The 12426-nt window shown below is 37.4% G+C and overlaps 1 protein-coding gene across 3 annotated transcripts; it reads right to left on the reverse strand.

Annotated features, from left to right (window-relative positions):
* Positions 1–370: 370 nt before the first annotated feature.
* On the reverse strand, positions 371–9486 carry LOC132957769 (kynurenine--oxoglutarate transaminase 3-like). 3 transcript variants are annotated; one of them, XM_061030601.1, is made up of 14 exons: positions 9268–9486; positions 7363–7453; positions 6957–7018; positions 6452–6596; positions 5223–5372; positions 5039–5125; positions 4806–4931; positions 4586–4706; positions 2942–3018; positions 2761–2850; positions 2462–2648; positions 1144–1217; positions 933–1019; positions 371–820 (listed from the first exon to the last, which is right to left on the reverse strand). In XM_061030601.1, the coding sequence occupies exons 2-14, from the start codon at positions 7450–7452 to the stop codon at positions 764–766; spliced, it is 1353 nt and encodes a 450-aa protein (XP_060886584.1). In that variant the 5' UTR covers position 7453; positions 9268–9486; the 3' UTR covers positions 371–763. The 3 variants fall into 3 exon arrangements, with proteins under 3 accessions (XP_060886584.1, XP_060886583.1, XP_060886585.1); XM_061030600.1 differs by having other exon boundaries at positions 9219–9486; XM_061030602.1 differs by having other exon boundaries at positions 2462–2644; positions 2757–2850; positions 9219–9486.
* Between the last annotated feature and the right edge of the window lie 2940 nt (positions 9487–12426).

The following is a 12426-nucleotide window of genomic DNA, read 5'->3' on the forward strand; positions in this document are numbered from 1 at the left end:
GGCTTATCTTTCCCAGAGATTGCTGACATTTCTTTTTAATATTTTCATTTGAAAACAATGGTCAATAGTCCATCAGGTGAATTCTTCTGCACAATAACAATCTTCTACACAACAGATACACACTGACAGCGGTACATGCCACATTATTCTCTGATGGGCTGATATTGGTCGATACCGATGTTCAACTAGTAACACATCAGTATGTCCCTGACAGACGAGGTTTCCCTTAGTGGTAAAGTCTAAAGGGACAATTGATTTAAATAAAAATGTCTTTCTTGACACATCAAATTTCAGTAGCCTTTGTGGTTGGTTTACTATGGGTGCTTTACAAATCTATAAAGGGAGCCAAAAATGTAGTATACTCACACAGTTTAGCAGCAGATATTGTCAAATTTATTACAAACTCAACACCGCCTCAAGCTATAAAACAACTGCCAGATCGAGCAGCGGAGTATGGGATTCACAGTTTTTAAGGAGGTAAAGACCAGTCACAGCTTCGTGTTAGCAGACTCTTGTACCCAGCTATTCTGGTGGTGGGATGTTAAACCCCTATGCAAGCCCTATCCAAAAAATATTCACTCTCTTAAGGCAACAGGAATTAATGAGGGGATCTAAATCCACGATTAGATCCTGGATAAAAATGTGAGATCACTTATTCATATCACTGAAAACCAAAAACACATTTAAAAGAACAAGAGATGACAGTCCTGTTGAATAAAGTAAAAAAACAGGTGGTGCACATTATTGCACTTGTATCGGCCCTTTAAATCTTACTCCAGTTTTTCAAGATGTCCTCCGCAGCATCAAGAGTACTATCTTGCTGTAAAGACAAAGGCAACAGAGAGTTATAAAACATAACATTTTTAAACAGAGGAGAGTGCAACTCTGCCTATATTCATATTGACAGGAGAGCAGACTGAAGCTGTGTTTACCTTAATGAAGCAGAGGCGAATGTATTTCTCAAACTGTTTCTTGGACTCGTCTCCAACAAACGCTGTGACCGGAATAGCTGCTAGTTTCTGAACATGAAAATATTAGTGTCAGTAGTAAGAACAGCCATTTAAAAGAACATTTTAAGTACAACTACATAAGAATGACCTCGTTTAGTAGGGGGTCAATATTATAAAAAATGTATTACAATACCTTTTCTTTAATCATCCACTTCACAAACTTGTAGTCATAAGCTTCATCATCATCCATGTGAGACAGATCCTGATCTGCAGTGAAAATGAAGCAGAGGATTACTCACTAGTAGAACCAGGGTTCACCAGTAGGTGTCACTGCTAACCCAGCCGCATTTTGGATTAACAATGTCTGAAATAGTTGACTGATTGCAAACATGACTTTTAGTTCTGACTGTAAATATTTTATATGATGAGGACTTTCTTTCAAACTTGTATTTAAGAAAATAAAGGTTTTAATCTGTATCATCCAGTTGAACTCATTGTTATTAAAAAAAAAAAACACAATCTTAATCACTAGTCAGGTAATTATATTATTTGAATTTTAGTTTATAATTATTGTCAAGCTACTTGGTCATGGTACTGAGAACACTGACAACTGGACTTTTAAACTCCGCTATTTATACAAATGGATGTTTAGGTGCAATAAAGATTTAAATTCAAGGCACAACACTCGACATAACTGCAGAGGGATTTCTTCTGCTGCACACTCTGCTCCTCTATGTTTGACATTTCACGTAAGACTTCCATCATGACAACATGAATAAAGAAGTACATGAAAGAATGGCATCTACAAATTACACATGAAACACACTAGCAAGTTGTTTTTTTCTTAATATCATACAATGTTAATGTGACTAATGTCAATATAAATTAGGGATGTTCCACAATGACTAATACTCAAGGTCGGTTAAATGGAAATTTAAATTCAGACTAACTAGTCTAAAGGAAAGAAAACTATCCAAATTGAGCACAATGTGTTTTAAATTGTCCAAAAGTAAACATGTCATTTGGTTTGCTTTCACCACCAGGTTAAGGTCCTCATGCCTGAGCTAAACGTGGTTATCCATTGCTCCGGTCGATGTGCCAGTTTAACCTGACACAGCCTTTGTACGTTTAATCTGAATTTTCTAGATGAAAAGACTGCTTTACCGCGCTGCTCCTACAAGATGCTATATGTTCACTGTGCTTGTTTACATCTGGGTGGTAGATACGGGAAAGCAGGCCCCTTAAGTTTGTTTCATTGTCAAACTGCACAGATCCTCATTGAACATTTTGTACATTTTGTGTTACTTATATATTTTTACATTTTTAAATTGTATATTATATATTGTAATAGATTCTATATTTTATCATTTAAGTTCTTGCTATTTTCACTTTATTTCCTTTGTTAACGGTTTTTTACACCAATACACCAAGTCTTGGTGGTGGGTGGCTGTGTTGCAGTTTGAGCCTAACATTTGACCAACATTAAGAAAATGAAGAGTTAAGTAACTCACTGAGAGATGTGACGTCCACCAGCATGAAGTAGCCTCCCTCTGGGATGACAGGAGTCATACCAACCTCTTGCAGGATAGCAGCCATGCGGTCCCTCTTACCCACCAGTTCCTCTGCCAGTGAGGAGAAGTAGCACTCAGGCTGACCCATCAGCTCAAAGTTCAGGAGCAAACCTTGTGCCACAGCTTCCTGAAGAGAAACAGACAGCTAGGAGATTCAGACTAAAAACAAACGTTTAATACTGTCCACATCATTTTTCAGGCTCTCTAAGTGCACAGGTTTTAAACTCTTTTAAACTTGCCTGTAGAGGTGTTGGGCAGGTGTACAGAGTATTCTGCATAACAGTCTGAAGATGCTTTATCAAGTGCTCCGGCCCTACAGACCAACCAAGCTAGAAGACAAACATGTCAAATACATGGTGTGCAAGAGCTGATTTATTATGAATAGGTATAAGTTGTGTAATGAATCCACAGATTTCTTACTTTCCATCCAGTCACACTAAATGTTTTCCCCGCACTGCCAATAGTGATCGTTCGGTCCCACATTCCAGGCAGAGTGGCTATTGGGAAAGAAAGGGAAATCAACACCTCACTAAAGTGAAATGTTAATGGATAAATGTTTAACTGATATTATTATTCAAATGACACAACAGATTAGTGTTGTACTCAAGACCACACTAACCCGAGTGCCCCAAGACTGAAGGAAGACCAAGACATTTAGGGATCAAGGTCGAGTCAAGACCAAGACCATAAATATCGGATGAAAAATCTTCATCTTTTTATCAGCGGGCATGTCACTCACTTAGACTGTAACACCGAGAAGGTTGCAGCCGTAAAAATCTAATTATGGGGGCGCTGGTGGCGCAGTGGTTGGTGTTCCCGCCCCATGTATGGAGGCTATGGTACTCCAAGCGGGCGGCCCAGGTTCGAATCCCTCCTGTGGCTCCTTTCCTGCATGTCATTCCCTACTCTCTCTCTCCCTGATTTCCAACTCTATCCACTCTCCTATCGCTCCAATAAAGGCACAAAAAATAAAAGCCCAAAAATAAATCTTAAAAAAAAAAAAGAAAAAATCTAATTATGAATGAATTGAAGTTATTCATTTTTTAAGAGGCGTTTTCTTTCTAATCACAGTAATGACATGGACAAATAGCCTATCAGTGGTGGTCTTGACCAGTCTTGATTTAAAATCCTGAGTTCGCCCAGTCTGAGACTGAGACAAGACCTCCACAAAGTGGTCTTGAGACCTGTCTTAAGACCAAGCCTGATTTCGAGTACTACCACACTACAACAGATACACACAACACAACACAACAGATACACACAACACAACACAACACAACACAACACAACAGATACACACAACACAACACAACAGATACACACAACACAACACAACACAACACAACACAACACAACAGATATACACAACACAACACAACAGATATACACAACACAACACAACAGATATACACAACACAACACAACACAACAGATATACACAACACAACACAACAGATACACACAACACAACACAACAGATACACACAACACAACAGATACACACAACACAACACAACACAACAGATACACACAACACAACACAACACAACAGATATACACAACACAACACAACACAACAGATACACACAACACAACACAACACAACAGATATACACAACACAACACAACACAACAGATACACACAACACAACACAACAGATACACACAACACAACACAACACAACAGATACACACAACACAACACAACACAACAGATACACACAACACAACACAACAGATACACACAACACAACACAACAGAACACAACAGATATACACAACACAACACAACAACACAACACAACAGATACACACAACACAACACAACACAACAGATACACACAACACAACAGATACACACAACACAACACAACACAACAGATAAACACAACACAACACAACACAACAGATACACACAACACAACACAACAGACACACACAACATAATAGATACGCATCGGCTACCATCAGTTCATGCCACATTATTTGTCCATGTACAGAGCCGATATTGGCCGATACTGGGGTCAAACAGATGCATCAGTGCATCCCTGAGGTTGAGCATACCGATTTTAATATGATGGTGTCCTCTGTAGATGAGCCACTCATAAACCTCGTCACTGAAGCACAGAGTGTCGTGTTTGATACAGAGATCAGCGATCACCTGCAGCTCATCTCTGGTGAAAACCTGCAGGAAGAAGACAGACAGATCTTGTTTTCTCCGTCATGTCACGTCGACAAAGCGCTTTCTCAGATAAACCGGGTCCTGACTGTGACGCATACTCACCTTCCCTATGGGATTATTAGGGGTGTTGATGATAATGGCTTTTGTTTTTGAGTTGAATTTACTGGAAAGCTCATCTGGATCAAGAAACCAGTCAGCACTCGTGATTGTCTGCCTCTTTCCAGGCTTCTAGAAAGTTGTAGAAGAAAGTTGCATGGCTGGTAAAATCCTCCTGCCGTAGTTAAAGTAAGAGCTGTCGACGTTAAACATATATCTGAAGCATTACATTAACTTACAAGGCGTAACGGTATCAACACAGGCTTGGCCCCTGCCATTCGCACCATGGGTACGTAGCAATCAAAGAACGGCTCTATTATGATGACCTGGAGAAAAAAAACAGTTCACAATCAAATCACTGTAAAAACTGGGAGCATGTTGATGAGAGTATATCTGCATGTCTATGACAGACCAAGTCCTTACCTCATCTCCCTCTTCCACCAGTCCCTGCATGGTGCTGAATAAGGATCCATAACCTCCCACTGTGACCAGCACTTCTTTCAAAGGGTCAATCTGACGTCCGCAGACCTTCCCATACACCTGAGAAAGGGCCTTCACTAAAGATGGGTGACCCTTTCATATGAAAAAAGGTGTTATTAAAACATGTAAATTAAAGATTTCTGAGATTAGAAAATATTCTCATATAGAAAATGTTGATATCACAACACTTTTAAATCAGAACTTAATTGACTTTTTTTTTTTTAAATTATCCGTTTTGACTTTTGTTTTCAATTTCAGTTTTCAGTTTAGTTTACGGTTGGTTCAGTTAGTTTTTATCAACTTTAGTGTAAGTTTGAGTTTTTTCTGATATAGGATATATATTAGCGGTGAGATCCAAAAGAGCCAGACAAAGTATTGTGTTTTAAAAAAAAAAACATATTTTCAATCCAGATAACAAAAATATATTTGACGATCTAGTTTGAGTTATTTTGTTGGTTTCCTTTAACGATAAAGACCTTAATCTGTTGTAATTGGATGCAAGATGTCAGGAGCCAATGACAGTCCAGGGAATCTTCTGAATCTTTAGCTACATCGTTAAACTTAATCATGAAATAAAAACATCCTCTTTGGAACGTCTTTGGAATTTTGTGTCAGTAAATGAATTCTAAACTAAAGCTAACCACGAGTTCTCACAAGTAACGATAGTTGAACTTTTACTTTGCACCTCGTCAGCCTCTGCAATGATTACAGATAATGAAACTGCACCAAGTCTGGACACACTGCACGGTCAGACAAGGGAGCTACATGTTTAAAACAGCTTACCACCTACAATAAGGGAGTGTCCAACATATTCCACTTTAAGGAACCATCTAAAAAAAAGGTTTAGGCTTACAAGACTGTGATCACTTTAATCTGAAATGTTGAACAATATATTTAGTTTTACCTCGTGGTTTTCTCTATATTTCTTCAGTTTGATCTCAGTTTCAGTTTGTGTTAGCGCTCACATGTTTACAGCCTGTATTTTTGCCCTGATGTTCAAATTACTGCGCATGAGAAACAAATTAAATGAGTAAATAAACAAACAAACAAACAATCCATACGGTGCAGCAGATGCTTCAGGTCAAATTATGAACACGTTTCCTTTCTTAGTGGATTTATAAGAAATCTTAAACACTGTTTTTTTTGTAAATTAGGACGATAATTATTCTTACAAAGCCTCTGGTGTACTGGTTCATCCTGTCCACACATGCAGCTTTCGCCAGTGCTTCCTTGACATAGGAAGGTGGAGGGATGTCTGGGAAGCCTTGGCCCAGGTTAACAACAGAAGGATCTGCTGCTAGAGAAGTGAACGCCACCCTGAAACAACGATGATATTACAAAACATTACTGGAGCGACTGAGGGTCACAACCAAAGAGTAGAAAAATATGCTCTCCTCTTTAGATATGTTACCAAGCCACTTTTAAACAGACTGATATCAACTTTGTGAGACAGATATTTATTCATAAAAACAGAGCCAACAAAAAAAGTTCTTTGCTGGTATGTTGAAGTAAAAATAAACATTTTCATAGAAGAGTCATTGTCTTCAACAGAATAGATGCTGTAAACCGCTTCATGTGATCACAGGAAAATTAGCAACCTCTTAAATGGATGAAAAGAAAACTGGTTTTGTAATCATTTATAAACAAGTGCTGTTGAAAGTATTTGCTTTGACGTACCAGACATTCTTGTCGAGTCCTTCGATTCTTTTGGAGTGTGTGTGGCGAGACATATTTAAATGCTGAAACACAAAAACAAGACGCATTGAGAACATCAAGAGTCGTTTATGGTTCCACTTTTTTTCTATTTTACAAATATTTCCAAACTTTTAAGTTGACACAACATAGGACTGGTTTTGGATTGGCTGTGGCTGTCAAAGTGTATTTCAGTAATTCGTCAACAACTCTATGCCAACGCTGCGTTGAAAATACACTGGACCTTTAAGGTCAGCATACTTTATCTCTAATGCAGCTTAACTCTCTCTATGAGTGAATTACTTCACTTTCTCTAATGTATTGTAGGTACTTCCATTCGGTTAATAAAAAGCCACACATTGTGAGAGGATGAATATCCAAGTGAACTTACTTGTGAAGTGTAAAACTTTCTTGTGCAGTTTATGTTTGCTGAATGGCGTGCAAACTTGGAGCAATTTAGCACGTGTCTTGCTGTGTTCATGCTGCACAAAGAGAGAGAAATACACCATGAAAAAATGTTTCTTTACATGCAGTCCCTGTGATAAATGGTACTGTTCTACATACATGTCTGATTCTGACAAACTGGGACATGCCCGATGATGTGTTGGAGTATCTATCTATCTGCAGTTGGTACACCCATTATATTTCAGAATATCAGACGACCGAGGAAGTTACCCTAATACATACATTTTAGGAACACTTGAAAAGGATAAAAATAACAGTTTGATGCATTAGATTATAAAAATCAAATATTAAAATAGTTATTAGTTCATTAAAGTTACTTTTTATATTATAAAAGCAATCATGAGGTTGCACTTTTGAACCTTACATATCAGGTACAGGACAGAAAAAAACCATAGAGTTCAAAATATATAAATCAAAGCTAAACTTTAACTGAACAAAAAACATTTTTGATGAAGAATTAATAAAGAGTAAAAGCCGAACATGTACTAAATACCATGTTGCAATAGAGTAGGGATATCATGATACCAGCATTTTCAACTTGAGTACGATACAAGCAATAAAAAATGTTTTTATCATTCTAAATACATGATAGAATAAAAAAAACTCATAAAAAAATGATTCATATATGAGCTATATATAGAGAGAACAATAATACTAATAATTAGGGGGATAAATAAGGTTTGTTATTATATCAGTTACTGTGAAGAAAGGTCACCTTAGGGAATCATTTTTGTATACCACTTATTGAAAATGTAGTAGCCTACACACGATGGCGCTATAGTGCCACATATTGGTGCAACACAGGGCACAGCGTCCTCGAACAACTGTAGGTCAGACTCAACAGTGTGGTTCCGGAAGTTAAAATCCCATTCATTTTCTCCAGAGCGGATTTGATTATCAGCCATTACATGATAACCCTCCAAGGTGGACTTAACGAGATACCTGCGTGTTAGACGATGGTATATGCCCCCAAAGAAGACACAAGTTTGTATGAAATCACCCTCGTTTGAAGAAAAACATGGTTTATTCGCGATCCCGGCAAAAATAACTACACTACCCACAATCACATAGAGACTAAGGGCCGTCTTTGATTGGTGTTACCATGGTAACGCATACCGCACTCGCGTACTTCGGCTGTCTGCTGCAACCACAAACTACAATATTATTGCAACATTTTTGTACAAACAATTTAAACACTACAAATAAGATACATGTGGAAAGAAGGACGTGTACGTTCAGAATATTTACAGACAGAAGCGCTTCTTTCCAAACTTTCGTTATAATCGCAATGGATTATGGGATACGTAGTGCACTCCTCGAAAAAAAGTATAGTGCCTTCGTGTTTCACGTGTTACTTCCGTTTTTAACCGTTTTTTTTACACCTAATCAAATGTTTTATGGCCACCAGCTGGTCGGCTTGGTTCCAGGATTAAAAAGGTTGATCTGAAATGTCAAAGGAGGACTTTATTGAGAATATATTCAGGATCCATATCCGCTTGAGGACCTCTATCAGGGAACCCTTCGCCAACATTGAAATGATCAAGATTATATTGATTAAATGTCAAGGAAAACACAATCAAGGTTTGCTCTACGGTCGATAGGTGTTTGTTTTACCCATGAACCACTGTAAATGTTGTTATTAAACCATGTGTTGGTGTTAGATAGACACGTTATAGGCTGTGTGTTATGGCTGCTAAACGCACTATGTTAGCTGTGTCTGTGTTTGAGAAGACAAACACAGATGAAAGCTGCTGCCATCAGTCAGTGTTTTGCGACACGTACCGTGTATGGTTAGAAGATTAATCACCACCGGGTCTCAAACACCACTTACTTGTCCTCCTTGTTTACTTCAACCCCGGTTCACGGTGCAACCTCCGCCCGGGAGGAGGAGACAGACAGAGATGCTGCTGTCAGGGTCGTCGGAAATATATAAACTACAACACATAAAGCACACGTTAAAAGAACACGGCACAATCACACATTAAAACGGCAGGCACCTGTAAGCAGGCCAGAAACAAGCTGACGAAGCAGATCAGGGGAGCTAAGAGTAGCTGCAGCTTCTTAGCTAACAGTGGGCTTTTTGACGAGAGAGTTCCCAACCTTGTGACGTCACGTTGACTTCACAAAACCTAGGGGACCCCAGACATCCAAAACACATTATTTTATCAATAATTTGATAGTTTTTTTCTACTGTGTTGCAAGTAAACACCCATTTAAGCCTATTTCATGTTATTTCTTATTGTGGATAGAGGCAAAAAAAAAAAAAGGCAGAATGAGATTTTCATTTTCTCAGTGTAAGATAGGTACAGCCAGGTGAGCTTGTATTAACAAGGTTGGATATTGATGCTGGACACATGCATGGATGAGATAAAGACAGAGATACTCCACGTTTGTTAGTTTTTAGCATGGGAAACTAAAACTAAACTGGATCAGATCAGTAGCTGAATTCCAGCAGAATGCTACAATATATTTTTATTGATCAATTATTTAAAATGTCAGGGGACCCCTTTTGAATTCCATGCGACCCCATATGGGGTCTGGACACCAAGGGTGGGAAAGCCTGCATTTAAAGCGTGTGTGAAAAGGGGAGTCAGTAAAGATTTGAATGTGGAAAATAAACATGAACCCTCAATGAAACCTAGAATAAATGTTATTGAGGCATATGCCACTTTTCAGAGTTCAGACAAAACAAGTTGAAGGGAACAAAAATATTTAAAACAATGTCACAAAAAGCAAGATTAACAATTAAAAGCAAGTCTGAAAAGGCTCTGTCGCCCCATATGAACAAATAATAAAATAATCAATAATGTTAAACGTTAGGTGACAATAGAGCGGCGAGCATCTGTTTCTCGGATTAGTGGAGCTGGACACATGACATCAATGGTCTTTTCAATTTGTCAGCAAAATAATTTATCCTCTTAAGTTTGAATGTTGAAACGGCTTCCAGTCAAATGTTGTTTTTCTAATATGTGGATTTTCTTTTCTTTCTCTGTAATATCTCTGTTAAGGTAAAAGTCTTATTTTAAAACATTTATAAACTCAGACTACAGAACCCACACATGGATCACTGTTTAATTGTTTTGTATTATTGATGCTCACATACTTGAATTTTTTTAATATACTTGAGTAGTTGGTGTAAACTAATAAGGAAGTGTTATTACTAACATAAACATTAGGTTGAAGAATGACGCTGGTCTACTTCACTTTTCTTATGGAAGGATGACTGGTTTCATTAATCACGATTAAGTTATAAGATTAAACAAATTGCTTGTTTTTTATCTTTTATAAAAAGCAGAGTTTATGTTATTCATTCGATGCTTTGTTTACGTGGCGCCAACTGAGGATGGTTGCATGATTTGTGTCTTCGTGTTAACACTTTCTGGTTCTGTTTTTTTGTGGTGTTTGTTGGAAGAAGCTTTTTTTCAGTGAACTAATTGTTAGTTTATTTTTTTAGGCATGTTGAAGATTAGAATTGTGCAGAAATATTTTATTGAATCTTCAGCCATGTTGTTATTTTAGAGATGAAATATGACTGAAAGTTTATCACTGAAAAAAGTGGCTGGAAAAACTCGGCTGCATTTCTCTTTCATATTATAACTATACATCCACAATTCACAGGCTTTTTATTTTTGCAGGCTTGTTATTTTTTTCACTCAGTGCAATCTTTGTCCTGAATGAAATAAGAACAATAACTAATTTCTTAAAATAATAACATTGTTTGGGCTTGTAAGTTAGCAAAGGTTTATTCCATTAAGCATGAACTTTTTGAACACGGAAGTTGTTTTTGCAAATCTGACCCAAACCTGCTGTTTTTGAGTACGTAGAAAAGCGTTATAAAAATCTGATGCATTATTGTTATTATTATTATTATTAAAAAGATAATGTAGAGATAAGTAAAGAAATGTTCCTACTGTCAAGAAACTTGAATACAATAAGATAAGCAATAGAAATATGAGAGAATATATCTTAAGAGTGTAAAGAAAAGAGAAAACAACGATGAGCGGTCTGTGGTAAGAGGGGACTGTATAATACCTGTGAGGAGATCTGCCTTTCAGTCAGCTGTCAGTGAACAGCTCACACCTGAACCAGTCTGCCAACAATTATTAGAAACTGTGAAACAAATCATTCATCTAAAATCAAGTTCAAATCCTGTATGAGTATGAGACCGTACTGTATAGTCCAACCTTGCTTTATCTTTTATGTTCTGATTGATTGATTTGATTTTATTATTGTGTCATGTATACACAATATGCCCAGCCCAAAACAGGTCAACAAGACACCATTATTAATACAAAGAGACCAAAGACCAAAATAAACACTTAATAATAATAATACTAATGAAACAAACAAACCCTGATGTTTCTTCCAGTTCTAATGTTGTTCTGCTTTAAGTGTTTTACATGTGCCTTGTTGCATAGATGTAATGAGCCTTTATTGATATGCTGTTGCGCCCTAATGTAGGCCTTATTTCCGTGTTTTGTCGTCCTGCTTTTAGGTATTTTATTTGCCTTGCTGGGTGTAGAGTATTGCTGTCCTATTTTGATGCATGTCTTGTGTCATCTGGCTTTTAAGTGTCTTATATGTGCTTCTAGATGTACTGTACTGTTGTTCCATTTGAGTCTATTTTTCTGTCGACTATTGCCGCTTGAAATAAGTGCCCAATTACTGTAGAAGTGCCCGATGTGTGCCCTGATAAGTGTACAGTATTGCTGCTCTGTTTTAAATACCTCGTGTGTATATTGTTCGGTCACTCACCTAGCCAGGGACCTTACAGTTAAAAGTGAGCCATGCTGGCTAAACTGGCACATCACAGAAATGTCATGAATGTGCATTGCTTCTTTGACTTTAAAATGTAAAAAAATAAAATAAAATAAAATAATAATGTAAGACCAATATATTGTACACGTTTCCTTAGAGAGTGGCTGGTCAATATGTATAGGCTATATGGGCCCCTTATTGATTCTGAGCCATTCTACATGATAACATGAAC

This window comes from Labrus mixtus, chromosome 3 (genome assembly GCF_963584025.1).
Source record: "Labrus mixtus chromosome 3, fLabMix1.1, whole genome shotgun sequence".
Classification (NCBI taxonomy): domain Eukaryota; kingdom Metazoa; phylum Chordata; class Actinopteri; order Labriformes; family Labridae; genus Labrus; species Labrus mixtus.